This window comes from Drosophila erecta, unplaced genomic scaffold, assembly GCF_003286155.1.
Source record: "Drosophila erecta strain 14021-0224.00,06,07 unplaced genomic scaffold, DereRS2 tig00000389-arrow-arrow-pilon, whole genome shotgun sequence".
Taxonomy (NCBI): domain Eukaryota; kingdom Metazoa; phylum Arthropoda; class Insecta; order Diptera; family Drosophilidae; genus Drosophila; species Drosophila erecta.
In genome coordinates, this window is record NW_020825237.1 from 286,886 (window position 1) to 305,383 (window position 18,498).

General features: G+C 36.0%; 1 protein-coding gene across 2 annotated transcripts in view; it reads left to right on the forward strand.

The window, feature by feature from the left end:
- The first annotated feature begins 1,031 nt into the window (after nucleotides 1-1,031).
- Nucleotides 1,032-18,498, forward strand: part of LOC26526330 (eIF-2-alpha kinase activator GCN1) — a 28,348-nt gene continuing 10,881 nt past the window's right edge. For both annotated transcript variants that reach the window (XM_026983579.1, XM_015160004.2), the window contains exons 1-3: nucleotides 1,032-1,170; nucleotides 1,224-1,326; nucleotides 10,463-11,427. In XM_026983579.1, the coding sequence (XP_026839380.1) occupies nucleotides 1,156-1,170; nucleotides 1,224-1,326; nucleotides 10,463-11,427 (1,083 nt within the window). In that variant the 5' untranslated portion in view covers nucleotides 1,032-1,155. The remainder of the gene's footprint in view (nucleotides 1,171-1,223; nucleotides 1,327-10,462; nucleotides 11,428-18,498) is intronic.

The window sequence follows — 18,498 nt, forward strand, 5'->3', positions numbered from 1 at the left end:
TATGTTGAATATTATGTTTTAGATCCCTAAGGCTAAAATTTTTCCAAATGTTCCTTTGTATTTGATAATATGATGATGAATAAAGAAAGCTTTTCCTACAGATATTTATTTTAGAACGGTTTCCGTTTTAAATTCTTCCTCAGTCTCTCCTCAATTTCCGCCAAGGGTCTTTTTTGAATTTGTTATAATTTTAAGAATTTTTTTCACTTTATTCAGAATATTGGAAAGACTGTTTTTTCTTTAGATGTAGTTGAAGTTATTTTTACTTAACGTTTCATTAGATTTTTGTTAAGTATGTTTTCAGTATTGTTTCCCCCAATGTTTTTATTGTTATTGTATTGTTAGTTATTTGTCTTATTTTATCCGTTACTCGTAGAGTGGAAAGGGTATACTAGATTCGTTGAAAAGTATGTAACAGGCAGAAGGAAACGTTTCCGACCATATAAAGATTTTTCATGATCAGGATCAATAGCCGAGTCGACCTGGCCATGTCCGTATGAACGTCTCGGTCTCAGGAACTACAAAAGCTAGAATGTTGAGATTAAGCATGAAAGTGCCAGAGACATGTATACGCAGCGCAAGCTTGTTTCCAAATGTTGTCTCGCCCACCCTAACGCCCATAAACACTTTGAAAAATGTTGCGATATTTTTTCATTTTTTTATATATATTGTTAAGTTTTATTAGTTTTACGAAAACATTTTGCCACGCCCACTCTAACGCCCACAAGCCGCACAAAATTCTTACGCCCACGGATATCTGATAGTCGGGGAACTAGACTATAGCATTTAATCTTGTTTTTATATGGACTCTTGTGAACTCAGTTGGTTGCCAATCAACACAATACTATATATCCAATTATATTTACAGCTTATTTGGTCGGAATTTATTCTGTTATACATATGCTTATACAAGTACGAATAAAATGGAAATAGGTAGTGATTTCGTATTTCACTAATTGTCATTTCGCTTAGATGTGAATGGTGTGATTTGGTTATTGTTAGATAGAAATTCCGCAAAATATGCAGGCAGTAGTGTTCTATTACCAACGTTCCACTTTTAATACATATTTTTATTTCTCTTTTGGTTCTACTGTTGAGGGTACCGCGGCCACATATATATGTATTTCTAATTCAGTAAAATACACGTTTTAAAATATGGTGGACGATCAGGTTCATATTTTGAAATATTTGTGAAACAACTGATTACCCTTTCATTTCTCTAGTTATCTGCAGCTTTGCGAGATTTACCAGGCAGAGTTTTAAACGTCCCTGTTGAAGAACGACAACATCTATTTCAAAATGTATCCTCAGTTTTAAGAAATTCTGGTAAGAGAATAGTTAATCCACTCAATTTTTTCTGTTCAATTATTAGATCAATTATAATTAATCCATATTGTATAATACACCTATTTGTATGTACATCTTGTTACTATAAATTGCTTTTGTACCTTTTGTAAAAACACGTCAGACGGTAATTACATACATATGTACATTAGCTAGCAGCTTATTTTTGACATTTACGAATTGAGTTTCTAGTTCTTGTTAAACTAAGAAAGATAGTAGAAAAATTGAAACGGCTTATTTCCAACAAACGAAAATGATTTTCCTTATTATAGAAACGAAAAAAATATTTAACAAAATGCAAATGTGCCGGCTTTTTGTAACTGGTAGAAGGAAGCGTTTTCGATAAGGATCAATTGCCTAGCGACCAGGGCATGTCCGTATGAACGCCTCGATCTCAGGAATTATAAAAGCTAAAATATTGAGATTAATCAAGCATCTTCCAGAGACATATGTAGACCCAGTGCAAGTTTGTTAAACGATGTTGCCACCCAAACACGCCCACACCTTTTAAAACATTTTAAATATTTTTTTCATTTTATTATTGTTTTCTCCTATAGCAATATATAGCATTCTCTCTTGCATTGCTATAGCATTCTCTCTTGTTTTTTTAGTGTCATGATTTATGAAATGAAATGATTTATTTTTTTATTTCATTTTTTTCGGATCCCCCAAAAGAACACCGCATCTGCACAAAATTAACTAATATATTTTCTTAATATAATTTAAATATATTAAATATTTGTATTTATAAAGCAACCTGAAGAATGAAATCTCAAGCAAACTAACTGGTATAGAAGTGCTCAGTTACGAACCGGTTACCAACAACGATGTGCTACAATTTATCGTAGTTTTGTTTGGTTGTTTAGCTAAAACGATTTTTTTGATTCCAGATTATTGTTGTTGATTGCGGAATAAACGTAATCTGAAACATAACTTATTTGCCGATTGTTACGCCTCCAAATGTCCTGGAGGTCGCTATGTTTGAATTCGAACTTGCCTATGTATATAATCAAATTCTTAGAAAACGAGCAAAAATGGGCAAAAGAAATTACTTTACCGTCAAAAACAATAGTTAAAGGTACAAACTGACGTTTTTAACTTTTGTCAGAAAATTAGTTATACTCCACGAAGCCAGGGGATACGTTAGAATTTTCTATTAAAATACACATAAATTGAATGTTACACAACACAAAAACAGTACAACTACACATATATTAACTACATACATACGTTAAAAACAACATACCTTGGCTTTTATTTTCCATATTTTACTATAATTTATTAACAATCGTACCACGTGCAAAAGTAAGCAAATAATTTGGCGGGAATTGCCTTCTCTCAATCAGCTGTTTAACACTGCACCCCTAAAAGCTCATTAAAAGCTTTAGTAAAGCTTTCCGTCAGTTTTGTTTTTTATTTATTTGATCAATTTTCTTTTCGAAAATAATTGATAAAGGACGAAATATTGACACAAAAAATTTGAACTAATGACAAAAAAACGAATTCTGGACCATAGTGCAGTGGTTAACCAGTGGTGACCAGAGTCCCAGATTTTTGAAAATCGTGAAGTGTAGTGTCGATGGCCGTGGAACGTAATTTCCAAGGGGGCGACTTGATGACTTTATTCCAACGATAGGGTGTTTCAATGTTGTAACTCTTCATAAATTGTATGCATCTACGTATCGGAGATTGGATTTTGAATTACCGACGATGTTTCAAGGCAATTTGAAAGTCTTTGTGAAGGATAGAGTTCGTTGAGCACATGAGTTTTGGTATTAGTTTGAAGGTTGTTTGGACGACTCTGTCTTTAATGTTTGGTAGTCCTGCTTCAGCCAATAAGTATTTAGTTGGGGTCGTTGGGAATGCACCAATGCTGCACCTAACGGCAGCGTGATAGGGAGGCAGGATTTTCATTAAATTAGATGGAGCCTAATAGTCTTCTCGATTATTATGCCGAGGATTTTAAGGGAAGGAACGCGTTCTATATCTATGTTATTAAAAGCTAATTGTGGGTATGTACAGCGTTTTTTACGGATATTGAAAATTTTACATTTGTTTATAGCGAGGGTTGCACCGGAAGTGTTGCCCCAGATTTGAATTTCGTTCAGCATTTCTTTAAACTTATTATTTAGTGTAGTAGTGTTCTTACAGTTGCTAAAAATTATGGCATCGTCTGCGTATATTGAGAGTTTAATTCGTTTATATCTTAGAATAATGTTATTAAAGAACAATCATGAACAATATCACAGAGAGAGGAGATCCTTGGGGGATGCCATTGTGGAGGGAATAGAATTCGGATAGGGTGTTGTTTACTCTGACTCGGATTGAGCGATTGATCATGAAAGCCTTCGTCAAGTTGAAGGTCTTTTAACCTATTCCCCACCGGGAAAGTTAATCCAATACTGTATGCGCCCCTACGCGATCGAACGCCCTTTCAAAATCATGTGCCAGTATGGTGACATGATTTTTGGTAGAAATGGCGTCAGATGCATAATGGTGGAGCTGCAATAGCAAATCAAGAGTGCTATGCTGTTGTTTAAATGCAGTTTGGTGGGGGCTGATAAGTTTAGAAATAAATCACATAAGCTTTTTGGCTAACATTTTTTCAAGTGTTTTGCTTAAACAAGGAAGTAGGGAAATAGGTCTAAGAGGTGTAATTTCGTGTGTTGGCTATTTAGGTTTTAGAATTGGTATAATAATTGCGGATTTCCACGCATGGGAGTAGGAGCCCCGAGCGAGCATTGTGTTATACATTTCTAATTGGCTTCGGAAGGTAGCTGCTTAAACATTGGATAGGAAATACGGTCAAAATCGGGTGTTTTTCAAGCTCACTAATAGTGCAGTTGCAGTCGAGGTCTACAGCTGCAGCGGACAGTTTAGTGGGATTGTATTCCTGAGACAGGAATTTTACTTTAAGGGTCTTGTATTAGAATAGTCCGAACAAAAGTCCCCAAAAGCATCGCCAATGTCTACAGAGTGATGTAGCTCTACATTTTTATAATTCATAGTTCTGAGGGAATTCGAGGAGTTACCTATTAGGTGATTTAGGTCGGCCCAAGTCTTCTTTGTAGATGCTTGGGGGCTTATGTTCCTGTGAATTTTTCGAAGGATCCCCTTTTAGCTAATTTTGATCTGTACTTGAATAGGGCATTGCATTTTCTGTAGATCAGAGCAGCGGTGCTTCGAGTTTGTTTGTATGCATGCCAAAGGGATTGCTTTTGTTGCCTAAGATCTTGGAGCGTTTGGCTCCACCAAGCAACGCTTCTCGGACGTAGAGATGGTTTGGTTTGCGGAATTGCTACATTGGCTGCCGCTTTAATACCTTTTATTATTTTGGCAGCGAACAGATTTAAGTCGTTGGTTGTAGGAAAATTGAAAATTGGTACAGATCCCAATCGGCTTTAACCATCTTAAATTTTGGTGGTGGGGGTAGGGTTTTACTATTTATTCGCGAATAGATATCTGTAATTAAGGGATAGTGATCACTCCCATACAGGGAGTCTTTTACGGACCACGTACAGAAAGGAAGCAGTGATGCGGAGGCAAATGTAAGATCAATAGACGTGAAAGAGTTGTGAGTGGAACAGTTAAGATTGAATTGTTTATGACTTCTTCAATTTGATGCCCTTTAGAGTTATATGAGGGGGACTCCAAATTGGACTCCAGGCATTGAAATCACCAACATATACGATATTAAGAATTTCGCTTGCTGCAACGAATTGGGATGGAGGTATGTATGTATTAAAAATACAGATATTGGGTAGAGCTAGGATTTCAATACCTAAAGAGCATGTACTATCATTTATTGTTATAGGTCTGTGTGGAATGTCTTTACGGACGAGTATGCTGACACCTTGCTTGGCATAGGTATTAGAAATGAAGTTATAGAAATATCCAGTAAATTGCTTAGGGGAAGCAATATTCGTTAGGGAAGCATTAAGATGAGTTTTCTGCAGACAAATAACATCCGGGTTGGTATCGATAATCAAGAGTTGTAGCTTGTGGTAATTGTTAAGGTAACCATTCATATTCTATTGAACTAGTGTAATGGACATGAGCGGGAAGATAAGGCGGATATTATTTTATTAGATATGAGGTAATTCGGGGATGAAGAAATTATGAATCGCTCATAGATTCGTCGGAAGGTTCATTGTTCGGTTTTTGGGTATTTAAAATATTTTTATGCAATGTTGATTTATTTTGAATTATTTTATTATTTTATATTATTTTATTAGATATGAGGTAATTCGGGGATGACGAAATTATGAATCGCTCATAGATTCGTCGGAAGGTTCATTGTTCGGTTTTTGGGTATTTAAAATATTTTTATGCAATGTTGATTTATTTTGAATAGAAGATGTTGATGGGCTGTTTGTATCATGTTCTGCATGAATTTTTTGATATAGTTGGGGAAGGGGAATGAGAGCGGGAGTTATTCGGGGCTACGTCGATGGACGCGTTAATAATTTTGTCATTTTTGTTTTGGTTTGCGTTATCGCTGCATTGATGTGTTGTTTTGGCTATGAAGCGGTGATAACCGGAGTGTGTGATGTTGTCTTGAATATTGTTTTCGCTTCACGCATAGTGCAATTTTTAACGGTCTTAATTCCTTTCCTTTTTTCCTTTCCTTTCCTTTCCTTTCCTTTCCTTTTGTTCTTGGTACTTTGGGCATTGTCGGAAAGATGCCGAATGCTCAGCAGAACAATTGGCACAGTTGATTTTTGTGCATTTAGTTGGAGTGTATGGTGGAAGCGAGCAATCAGAGCAGCGGGGAAAATTATTGCAATGCAGTTTGGCCGAGCAATTGGCAAGACTTGCAACGCATAGGGTTTGGTGTATACTCGCGAACTTTAACAGAGTGCCAAGAGATTTCGATGTGAGATTATATAGTTCGAAGGTCAATAGGATAACTCAACTAGGATTGGACGCACCATCGTAAGATTTCATAAATTTTTACACGTCAGTCACTTTTTGTGACTTAAGTTCATTGACAATTTCATTTTCGGGGATGTCGCAGAGATATGGGGCATAAACAGTCCCTTTTACCAAATTAAGGGCCTCATGAAGGTGGTGTTAATGAATTTATCGGCATCGGCTTGGGTTTTAACTAGCATTAGTAAATTTCCGTTTCTGAGGTTCGAAATTGACACGATGTTTTTAGAGATCATTTTTAAGGCACGATGGACGGCAAAGCATGAAAATTGGGAGATTGTCTTTTCGGTGTTGGTGGAGGCAATTATGATATATTTAGGATTGTCGACAGGTTGGTGGAAGGTCAGGAATATAAAAATATTTCGCCATTAAATAATAAAGTTAATTTTTTTTTTTCATAATTTAAATGGTCGTTTCGAATATCATTGGTGGTCAGTTTGTTTGGAATGAATATATCTTTATCATCTATTATATTCAAAAAGGGTTGATTACTATTTTCAGTTATATTACAGTATTTTATTAATTTTAGTATAATTATTTGAAATTATATTCTATTTGAGGATGTATAAATAAGACTAAAAATAAATAAGACTTTATTCTCTAATTTATTCTCAATTTTTGTTTTTATTGTTGTGGTGTTATTTCGGAGGCTGGATTGTCTGAAAATTGTTGAATATATCCAATGGCTCAAACTCACATTGCTGATCTAATTCATACACTCGGAAATTTTGGTACTCTGAGTACTAGAAGAATCCTGTCCTTGATTGTTTATATTGATTTCTCAAATTAGTTTTATCACTGCCATGCCCAAACTTTTGAAAACATTTTTTTTGTCAGAAATGTATATTTTTTTACGGTCTTATGAAACCTCTCTATATCGGACACATCCTTTTTACTTGCAGTGACAGATATGTGCCCTCAGATCTTAACCAATTCTGCAAAGCTATGCACATAAAGGCTGATTCCTTATCCTCTCTCATCCCCTGTTGTTTTCCCATGTCATTAAATATTTTTGTTATGGCCCTCTTTTCCTCTAACCAATCTCTACTTTTCACCTCAACTATATTTGGTTACTATATATAGAAGTCTATCACGTAATTTTCTTCTACATTGAATATCTCCGGAGTTGTTTCATTATATATCATTGATTATATTATATTATTATATTATATTATTATATTATTGATTATTATATAATAATAATATATATTATATATTATATATATTATATAATTATATAATATATATTTATATTATAAATTTCAAACTCATTAATGATGTTCTGGAGTAATTTTTGGCTATCTGGGAAATAGTATTTCTTTTAAACAAGTTAATGGTTTTGTCTATGTCTGGATGCACAACTTCCTTATGCCTTTTCAGTATTAGGTCTTTAAATTCGGCGTAGATTAAGATATCAATTAGCTTAACAATTTAATGAAACTGTTATGATTTCGGTGTATGCCCTCTGTAAAATCCGTCTTCGTTATTAGGAAAGCAAATTGCGCTGTTCTTAGTGCACAAATATTCCTTAATGATGTTCTTAGCGAATTCAGCTGCCATTTCTTTGTAAATTATTTTCATTTTTAACTTCTGAAAATAATGACACATTGGTTGTATCGCTGTTTCCCTTTTCTAATTATAGTTGTCTATAGAAGAAATTAAGTGGTCTTTCAGTTATTGATTTGTAATTTAGATTATAAAGCTCGCGCTGTGGCCTTTGCGTTTGCACTATCTGCGACTTCACCAAGCATGGCTTCTTCAATTATTGTGCAGAAAAGGGCATCCGCTACATGATTTTCTTTGCCCGGAAGATATTTAATTTTGTAATCAAACTCATTAAATTTTATTTTCCATCTATGTAAATTTACGTTTGGCTCTTTAATATTATTAAGCCATACTTAAGGTTTGTGATCACTTAGTATTTTAAATGGTCTACCAAACAAATATTACCTAAAATATTTCTTTGCCCAGACAATAGCTAACAATTCTTTCTCGATTGTGTCAAAATTAGTCTCATGCTCATTCAGCGTTCTGCTGGCATAACAGATGGGTTTATGATTTTGAGATAACACAACACCAATAGCTAAATTATTTGCATCAGTTGTCAAAGAAAATGGCTTTGAGAAATCTGGATAGATCAAGATCGATCAGATAGATCAAGTCTATACATTTGGTATCGATTACTGCATATGTCTTTATGTCTTTATGTCTTTTATGTCTTAAACTAAAGACAAAGGCAAAGTTAACATAATCCACATAATCCCAAAAATGATTTGATTTGTTTTGGTGTCTTAGGTAATGAAAAATTCGGAATTGCGTTAGTTTTATTTGTATTGGGTTTGATGCCATTTGTGGTTACAATGTGTCCCAGGAATTCAGGTTCCTTCTTTATGAACTTACATTTGTCTAGCTGCAATTTTAAATTTGCATCCTTAGTTTTCCAAAGTCTTTTCTTAGAGACAGAATGTGTTACTCCAATGAAGTGCAATAAATTATAATGTCATCCAGGTATACTAAACAATCTTTCTATATTAAATCTTCCAAAAGATTGTTCATACATCTCTGAAATGTTTTTTTCATGTAAATTTTCAGACCAAAGGGCATGCGTGTATATTCGTAGTGCCCATGTTTCGATAAAAAAGCTATTTTTGCAATGGAATTACATGTTGGGAAGGTACAATTTTCTTCTTCTTTGTACTGAATGTCAAGACCTTCATGTAGGACCTCGAGTCGTACTCGTTACATTCGCGTAATTTATTATTTATCGCGAAGCTGACTATATTGTCGGCAAGGTACTTGTGTTCAAAGTGCTTTACATCATTTTCAACAGTGTCATGTTTTCTTTTCGAGTGAGGCATTTTGCTGATGCGGTCTCCTCCTTCTGTTGAAGGCACTTCTGTTAAGGCACTTTGCAGGTGCGATCTTATCATTTTGCTATTTCGGATAGAATTTCTCCACTGGTGCAGATTCGTCCATTTGTTTTGGGTCAAGGCATTTTCTAGATACGGTCTTGTCCTTCTTTTTTCATAAATGAACCTTTAGGTTCTTGAACCTAAAGTTATAGTTTCCTTTCTCATAATCAGTTTTGGCTTTCGTTTCTTCGGGATATTTTCGACCTAATAGGAAATCATAAGTATCGGAACATTTGTGGATATCGAATTTATGTACGGACGGACATATCCAAGTAGTGAAGTCTACTCTACTAATAATACTCTTCTTTAATTTAATTGGCCTTTTATAGTGTGTACTGTCAAATCTTCTTCTTCCTCTATGTCTGCAAAATTTTCCTTTATGATTTTCATAGAGGAACCTGTGTCGATTATTCCGTTTTAATATTTGTTATGATAGCTTATTAGAACATGTCTAGTTATGTCTCCTGTTAAAGTAAATTGGATTATTGCTTTGATTCATACTTCCCTTGTTCTTTTGCTTATGGCTTTCTAATTTATTAAAATACTGATAGGATCATAGAGACCTAGCTCCATTGTGGCTTGATTTAATTTGGAAATAGTATAAATGTCTTTACGCGCTAGCGTAAGTCTAGCATGTTAATGCTCCTAACATTAACTTTTAAATATTCAGGATATTGGGTGGTCTTGTGTAAAAAATTCAATTGTAGCCTTCGTTTCGAGGTCGTATGAAGTAATATTTGTGGAGTGGTGTCCAAAATTATTCCAGATTGTGGAATCTTCATCTATTACTGGTATGTAGACTGCGTGTTAACAGTTATTTATTTCAAAAGCGGTCGCCATGAAAAATTCCAGAATAAAAGTCACAAGCTTTATCCTAAAGCAAGAGAACGAAAGAAAATATTTGAATAAAATTAATTTTATGAGTGACATTGTAGTGTTTTTCTTTAAAATTGTCCTTATGGACCACCCTCCCTTTATTGAGAACCGTCGTTTCCAGGGGTGCCTCAAAGACTTAAAAACATTGGATACAGGTTATTTCCTAGGAGCAATGAACATAATTGACGACAGCGCTATAGTCAGAATGCTGACCTTGTTCCTAATTCCCTAATTCCCACCATGTATCGTTCGAAATGTTTCCGGGAATAATGTGGAACACAAGGTACACGTTTATAATAAATATATGTTTAGTTATTAATTGCTGAAGTGATAGGGTCTGACCGGCGACTAGACTTAATTCTGGTCATAGTAATAATTATTATTTTTTCTATTTTAAGGTATAAATTCAACAATAATTCGTGGAATATGTAAGGTGATTGGAACTACGATAACGAAATACAAGGACCCGACATCGCAACGAATGGTTAGAGATCTTCTAATAGACCTTCTAACTACTCATCATGATTTAACAATTGAACATATGTTAAACGTCTTTAAAGCTTTTATATTTAAAGAATTCGCTAGTGTATCACCTCAAAAATCGTGTAAATTGGCTGTTATAGCGTTGGGATGGATATCTATCATACAAAAACAAGCACAACGTGAATCAAATATCTTTAAGACCGAGAAAAAAAAATTGATTGAATATCAGTCCTTGTTATATCAAATAACTGTAATATCACCAAACCAAAGAGTTACAGACGCAAGAAAAAAAATATTGGACGATTTATGGGATAACACTGCAATTTATAATGAAACAATGGACATATTATTTCAAATGGAAGCAACTAGTAATGTAACAATTTTGTTAATGGCAATGATTCAATTTAAATCTAAAAACTATAATGCAGTAATATTAAACCAAGATACGGAAAAGCTTTCAGAGTACTTCGTAAAAAGTATGATTTCATGCAAAACCAAACCAGACACGTCCTTTATTGCAGCTTGCAGTCCATTATTGGAATCCCTCACCGATACTGAATTTGATTCTTACATATATCCCTCTTTACAAAGGTCTATATTGCGAAGCCCCGAAAATACACTTCAAAGTATTGGGTTTATTTTTAATATGTTGAACTTTGACTGCAGTCGTTATGCTCATAAAGTTGGAATAGTTCTCATTCAAAATTTATACAGTAAAGGTGACATCGCACGACAAGAGTCACTTGAATCGTTAAAGCTTTTGTCAACAAAATGTTCTGATTGGAATATCGTAAAACAATTACTAGAGCGCATTTTCTCTGTTTTAAATGGATCCGACGGCAAAATTAATGTGATCGAATATAGAATAAATATCATACAGGTAATTTAAAAATGTACATATGTTTTAAAAACAATATAATTTGATCTGCAAAATATGTAATAGAAAAAAAGCACAAAAGAACGAAATAGTCGATCTCCACGACTATCAATAATCCATTACTTAGCTAGTAAGAGTACGTGGGAGAAATTTAAAAGCTTTCTGGCATATCTATATAAATAGTCAAACTAAGGCACTAAGGCAAAAGTGCAGTGCAATACTAGAATGTTCATGCTTACTCTCAATTTTGTAGTATTTATTCGTTACTCGTAGAACAGTATACTAGATTCGTTGAAAAGTTTTTAATTTTTTCCATTTAATTCTTTTATATAATATATAAAATATAATCAATTTATAGTATATATATACTTTATCAAAATCAATAACCGAATGGCTGACCATGTCCGTCTGTCCCTGCGTATGAACGTCGAGATCTCTGGTACTATAGAAGCTAGAAAGTTGAGATTAGGCAAGCAGATTCCAGAGATATAGACGCAGCGCAAGTTAGAAGGAGCTGCCACGATCACACTTGAAAATAGTTTTTAATTTTTTTATTAGTCTTGTAAATCTCTCGATTTGCAAAAAAACGTTTTTCCATTCCCACGGCCAAAACTGCCACGCCCACTTTTGAAAAAGTTTTTAATTTTTTTTTCATTTAATTCTTTTAAATCTCTATTTGTATAAATATTCCAGAAAAATTTTACAATTTCTTGTTCGCACTTCCGCTAGCTGAGTAATGGGTATCTGATAGTAGGGGAACTAAAAGTCTCTGGAAGCTGCGTGCTTAATCTTACTCTGCCTATTACATACTTTTCAACGAATCTAGTATACCCTTTTAATACGAGTAACCGGTATAAAAAACAAGTCGAGTTCACGGTTAGTCAGCTAGTAGACGCACGTAGTAAACATTTACAATTTGGTTCGGCCTACAAATTAAAATGGCCGAGAAAAATATAAAAAAAAATTGAAAAATTACAAATTATCAAACAACATTTCAAAAATGGACGTGAAAGTTTAAGGCAACTTGTGTGGATCTTAGAAAGAGCCTGGCACAAATGTTTTTAGTATTGTGATAGAATAGTTACTGAAATCTCGACCTTCATACGGGCGAACAGACAGACGGACGGACAGACGCACATGGCCAGACCAAAGACACTAGAATAATAAGATGCATAACGCCATGCGATTTTTTCGTGCTGGCTTTAGATCTGGTTTTGTTCAAGAGCCAGAGAGCGCGCTAGAGCGTATCCAAGTACCAAGATACTTACTAGTATCCAAGTAACAAAAATATGTTACTATATGTTAATATGTATATATATTAGTTTGGCAAATATCTCCCTTCCTTTTTGTATTTTGAATTTCGCGGCTATGTACAAAGCGCTACAGAGCTCGTAGAGCAATACTATACATAATTTGAAAGGTCTTGACATAACCTACAAAACGACGCTATGCATGATTAGTTTGGATATTGCGTTCAACAGTTATAGACGTGTAAACATGGAGTTCACTAACGCCGAAACTCGCGCTATTTTAAAGTTTTCCTTAGTTAAAGGCAAATCCGCTAGAGAAACGTTCCGTGAGATTAATGGTGTTTTGGGGGATGGTACTATATCACTTCGAACCGCGGAGGAATGGTTTCGACGATTCAGAGCCGGTGAAAACGACACCATGGATAAGCCAGCCGGCGGAAGACCTGTGACGACAAATACCGATCAAATCATGGAATACATCGAGTTAGACCGGCATGTGGCATCTCGTGACATCGCCCAGGAGATGGGAGTTAGTCACCAAACCATTTTAAACCATCTGCAGAAGGCTGGATACAAAAAAAAGCTTGATGTTTGGGTGCCGCATGATTTGACGCAAAAAAACCTTCTGGACCGAATCAACGCCTGCGATATGCTGCTGAAACGGAACGAACTCGACCCATTCTTGAAGCGGATGGTGACGAAAAATGGATCACATACGACAATATCAAGCGAAAACGGTCGTGGTCGAAGGCCGGTGAATCGTCCCAAACAGTGGCCAAGCCGGGATTGACGGACAGGAAGGTTTTGCTGTGTGTTTGGTGGGATTGGAAGGGAATCATCCACTATGAGCTGCTCCCATATGGCCAGACGCCTAATTCTACCATCTACTGCGAACAACTGGACCGCTTGAAGCAGGCGATCGACCAGAAGCGTCCAGAATTGGCCAACAGGAAGGGTGTAGTGTTCCACCAGGACAACGCCAGACCACACACTTCGTTGATGACTCGTCAGAAGCTAAGGGAGCTCGGGTGGGAGGTTTTATCGCATCCACCATATAGCCCGGACATAGCGCCAAGTGATTACCACCTGTTACTGTCCATGGCGAATGACCTTGGTGGTGTAAAGTTGAACTCAAAAGAGGCTTGTGAAAAGTGGCTGTCCGAGTTCTTCGCAAATAAGGAGGGGGGCTTCTACGAGGGAGGTATTATGAAATTGCCATCTAGATGGAAACAGATTATCGAACAAAACGGCGCATATTTGAACTAAATCCGATCACTGTAACACTTTTTATAAGGCATTGAATAAAGAGCAAAAAAGCGGAAGGGAGATATTTTCCAACCTATTATATCGGCATTTATATTCAATAAAAGTAAATTTTCTGACTTAGTAAAGCACAATAATATAAGTACGATAAGTAATTGTGCTAAGTAGTAAAAAAAAGGTAAATTTTAGAAGTGTACTCTTATATTCCTAATTTCGCGGGCTTTTATAACGAATTTTACTAACGAATATAAATATATCTTCTTAAAAAAAAATAATAGTCACGGCATAAATTTTTAAATAATATTTTATTAGACAATAATCAAATTCGTTTCTTAGATCAAAATTGATTTCGGACCGAAAATCGTCTTCTAGCACAACATGTGCTAGACTGTTTTCACTCATACAAGCAAGTGAATTCTATTTTTAGATTTTTATGCTCTCAGGTTTACGCGAGCGGGGAGAGAGCAATTATTGCCGCCACCAAAAAAGTGGCTGAATAGTGCAAAAGCTATGTATGGCTATTACCATCTTATTGCCATCTTATTATTAGTGTCTTTGGCCAGACCGACTAGGCTAGTTAACTATTAAGAATATATTATGAAATACTGTTTAGTAAAATTTATAATTATAATTATAATTTTTATTTGGGTTTGATTTATTAGTAGTTTATTGCACCAAAGTTATCCAGTTATTGATAGAATTATTTTTAAAGTTTATTGAGGTTTACATATTTGTTTATCTTTTAACAGTTGGTGTCTTGAGGGAATGAGCCTTTTGAAGAGTGATGCTTTTCAAAAGATCGGTTTAAGTTTTTCATATGTACAATGAATATATACTAAATAGTAACGGGTACATAAACGTTGTAAATTTGTGCGTTAATATGTACATCGGCATGTATGTAATTTGCACTGCATTATCCTCGCTGTGCATTACCGCTATCTGCTTCTCTTGTTATTTGTTCACTGCACTTGTTGTTTTCTTGTGAAATTTGGGCCGTTTATTTACCTACGGTGTTGACTACGTTAACGGCACTGCCGCAAGCTTTGGAATCCTTGCCGCCCATATTGGACTGCTCAAATTGCTAGTCTTCGCCCAAATAAGGTGTGGTCACGGCCTTCCTTTGGCATGACTCCGCCTGTTGTCAGAGCTTCAATGGGATTTGGCAATAGCTTTGGCAGAGTGCAGCATATGCCGACTCTTGGCCGCTGCCTTTAACCCTTATGGTCTGGACGATTCTGGTCTCTAGTGATCCGGCTTATGCTCTCCCATGATCCAGACTAGACATTCTGATCCAGCGTGGTGGGTTTTGTGCGTTGCGCGAAATGATTAGCTCTCTGTTCGTTTACGCAATCGGACGTGGATGGCTTTCTATTTTGATAAGCAGGATCTTAAAATAGTAATAGTGCATCCATTCAGTATTTGTTAGTTAATTTCCGAATATCATCCGTTATTCTTCTAATAAATTTTATCTTTCTTTGACCACATTAATCCATGCTAAAGTAATCTGGAATCACTCCTAGCATAGATATCGCATTGTCAATTGATTCTTTTCGTCTTTGAACTAATTCACTAAGCAAATGAGCTGCACGCAGTTCCAGATTGGGAATAGTTTTTTTTTTTTATAGGATTGACTCTTGCTACCTATTATATTAACATTATGTACCTTATTATGTCTGTTATGTATTTACCATAGACCATATGCTTTTCCGAGGCGTCAGCAAATGCGTGAGTCTATATGTCAAAAAAAGTTTTTAAAGTTCTTGGGATTTGAATATTCTCTAACAATAATACATTTTCTTTATATTTTACCTAATCATTTTCGATAAAATTGAGAACCTTATCCTCTGTGTCTTCCTCAGTTAATTTTTCATTTCCTCAAATTGAATCCCCTCTTCTGCAATTCTTGTCAAATTAATGTTATTAATTAATTAGCTTCTTCTACCGTATCAGCTCCAGTCAGTGGTAATCCATATAGAAATCATTCCTAACTATTTCACTTATAATTGTATTCTTACATTTATCTGCCATATCTACCAGAGCTCTGGTAGCCAAATATGGTGCAGATGTAGTTGCATAAGTGAGTGACGGTGGTTAATTTGTAATTTTTAATATTTTTTTCTGGAGAATTTCTTCATAAAATATATTGATATTTTTAATCATTATTATTTATTTTTATATGTCGGTACATCTTTCAATGTCCGTCCATATAATAATAAAGTGAGAAATATTTTGTTGAACTCGTGCTCCAACCCACATTATGTCGTTCAATCTTTTGTTATTCGTAGTTTTTGCTATTTCCCTCAATAACTCACTTCAACATAAATCCATGTTTTCTTTTATATTCAATGTAGGCAGCCTTAAGTTTCTCATTTCTTTTTCATTTTTTGGAATGGAATTGACACATAATAAAATTATTTTCAAATATTTCAGACTCAATATAATTTTTTTCTTCTTCTTCAACTTCCCAATGGCGATCTAAATCTTTTAATTCTATTGTTGTAGCTACAATGGTTTATTTTCCATTGGATTTTTTACATCCAGAAACTATCCACGAAAAATCTGTTGTTTGCCCGAAGGGACCGTCTATTTGTATATTTTAAAATTAAAATCGGGGTCGGCAATTCAAGAAGCAATTCATTATGATTGAGGTATGTAATTGAGAGTGCTTAAGAACGGATTGGGAGTGGGAACAGTTTTGACACTGACTGTTTTAAATGACCCTGTTTCGTTTTAAGCGTTACTACTCGGACTAATGCATCCGTCCCTGGGTGCATCGATAATCCCTGATGATGACAATGTCATACGACATAAATGTCGTATCATTGTTTGCTGAATGAGAAACTCCAACACCAGTCTCCAGGAACGATCTGCTATGGGGGTTCACTTGATGATGCGGCAAATCTCCTATAAGCTGTGTCGAAGTGATTGAGCTGGTCCGAAAAAACCTCACACATTTCCGAACAACTATTACTAGTTGTGTAAAGTAATAAGAACTTGGAAGAATTATTGGATGACGACGATCGTGTGTCAGGCCAGAATGGCGCGACCGCCCCTGACTCGCAGAATGCCTTCTACTAAGATCCGTGATTACCTCAAGAGCTTGCTTCTGGAAGGCAGCCTTTTAGCATTCCTTACCGCGGTCAGCTCAGACGAAAAGGACTCCCTTTGAACGATGCACACGATAGAGAATCTAGCATAGTCTAGCTCCTAAATGTTTAGAAGGCCGGTGCACCTCTCTCCACCTTGCTCCACCCTTCTGGACTGCTAGACAGACGTCTTTCCAACTGCAGGAACCGATTAAGGGCCATTAGATGAGATCTTCCTAGGACCATATTTGGATCCCGGTAGGTTTTAAAGGGAAACCGAAATTTGTAGCAGCCATCCGATCGACTGATCCGATCGTGAGTCTTCTGGAAAAAGGACTCGCACCAGAGGTCCTTGTCTGTTGCAGCTGTCCCAACACTGGGAAATGCAACAGCGTATGATGTTGCTGCCCACAAACTTGGCAGCTCTGATCAAGCAATCGATCATCATTTTGCCCTGCCCACTGTATTCTCCTCCTTTAGCAGTCCAAGGCCAGAAACGTTGCGCAACGACGCAGGATATGGTCGCCGCCGCAGTGGTAACAGTATCCGGGCGACTTGAGCGCTCTTGTGCATTATGCACTCGCACTCGTTTGTTCGGGTCGGTAAATTCTGTGCCATAATTGAAGTCTTACGACGAACTTCGGTTTTCAATCGCATCCATTATGACCAGCCAATCATTCAAAAAATATTATAAATTCTTATAAGTAGAAACTGTGGCTTCCTTGATGGTGCTCCCAAGTGTTGTGGGTCTTCCTTGCGCAACTTTGATGTTACGTAATGCGCCAACCAGAGCTGCGATTCCCCGTCCAAGGCTTGAACGCGGCGGAATGCACCCAGGCAAACATTGACCGTGCTTAACATCGACTGTATTAATTCTGTATTTTCGCAACTCACCACAACAAATAATCATGTAATGTAATCATTCGGTAAATCCTTGCCCCGCACACAACTCATCCACTTACTCCGGTTGCGCACAAGATTCCGCCCACAAGAAGCCGACAGAACAGAAGAGAGCGTCGCAAAGGTCCACGACCTGCAGATGCGGCACCTATTTCTCGACGCCTTCCTTTCCCGCGTCTCGCCAATCGGGAATGAGCGAAGAAGAGCCGCCAAAATTCCAAAAAAAAATAAATAAATAGACCAAAGACGGGCGTTCTGCGGTGTTCGCAAATTCAGACTGATTTTGTCCTCTCCTTCTTTCTCTATCTTCCCGCCGTGTGCACTGTGCGAGCGATAAACTAGGGACAAGCAGCAAACTGAACAACTTTTTTTACAGGTTTATCTTTCTGTTATAATGACGAATTGCTCTAAAAAGTCCATTACATCATGAAGTGCTTGTATTTCTATTGTCGTTTTGACATGGCTTTCAAATAAATTGAACGACTGTTTATTAAATTTAAAAAAAATTATGTGAGCGAAAATTGCATCTACATCTTCCGATAATTTAGCCTCTAATTTTATTATATATATTGACT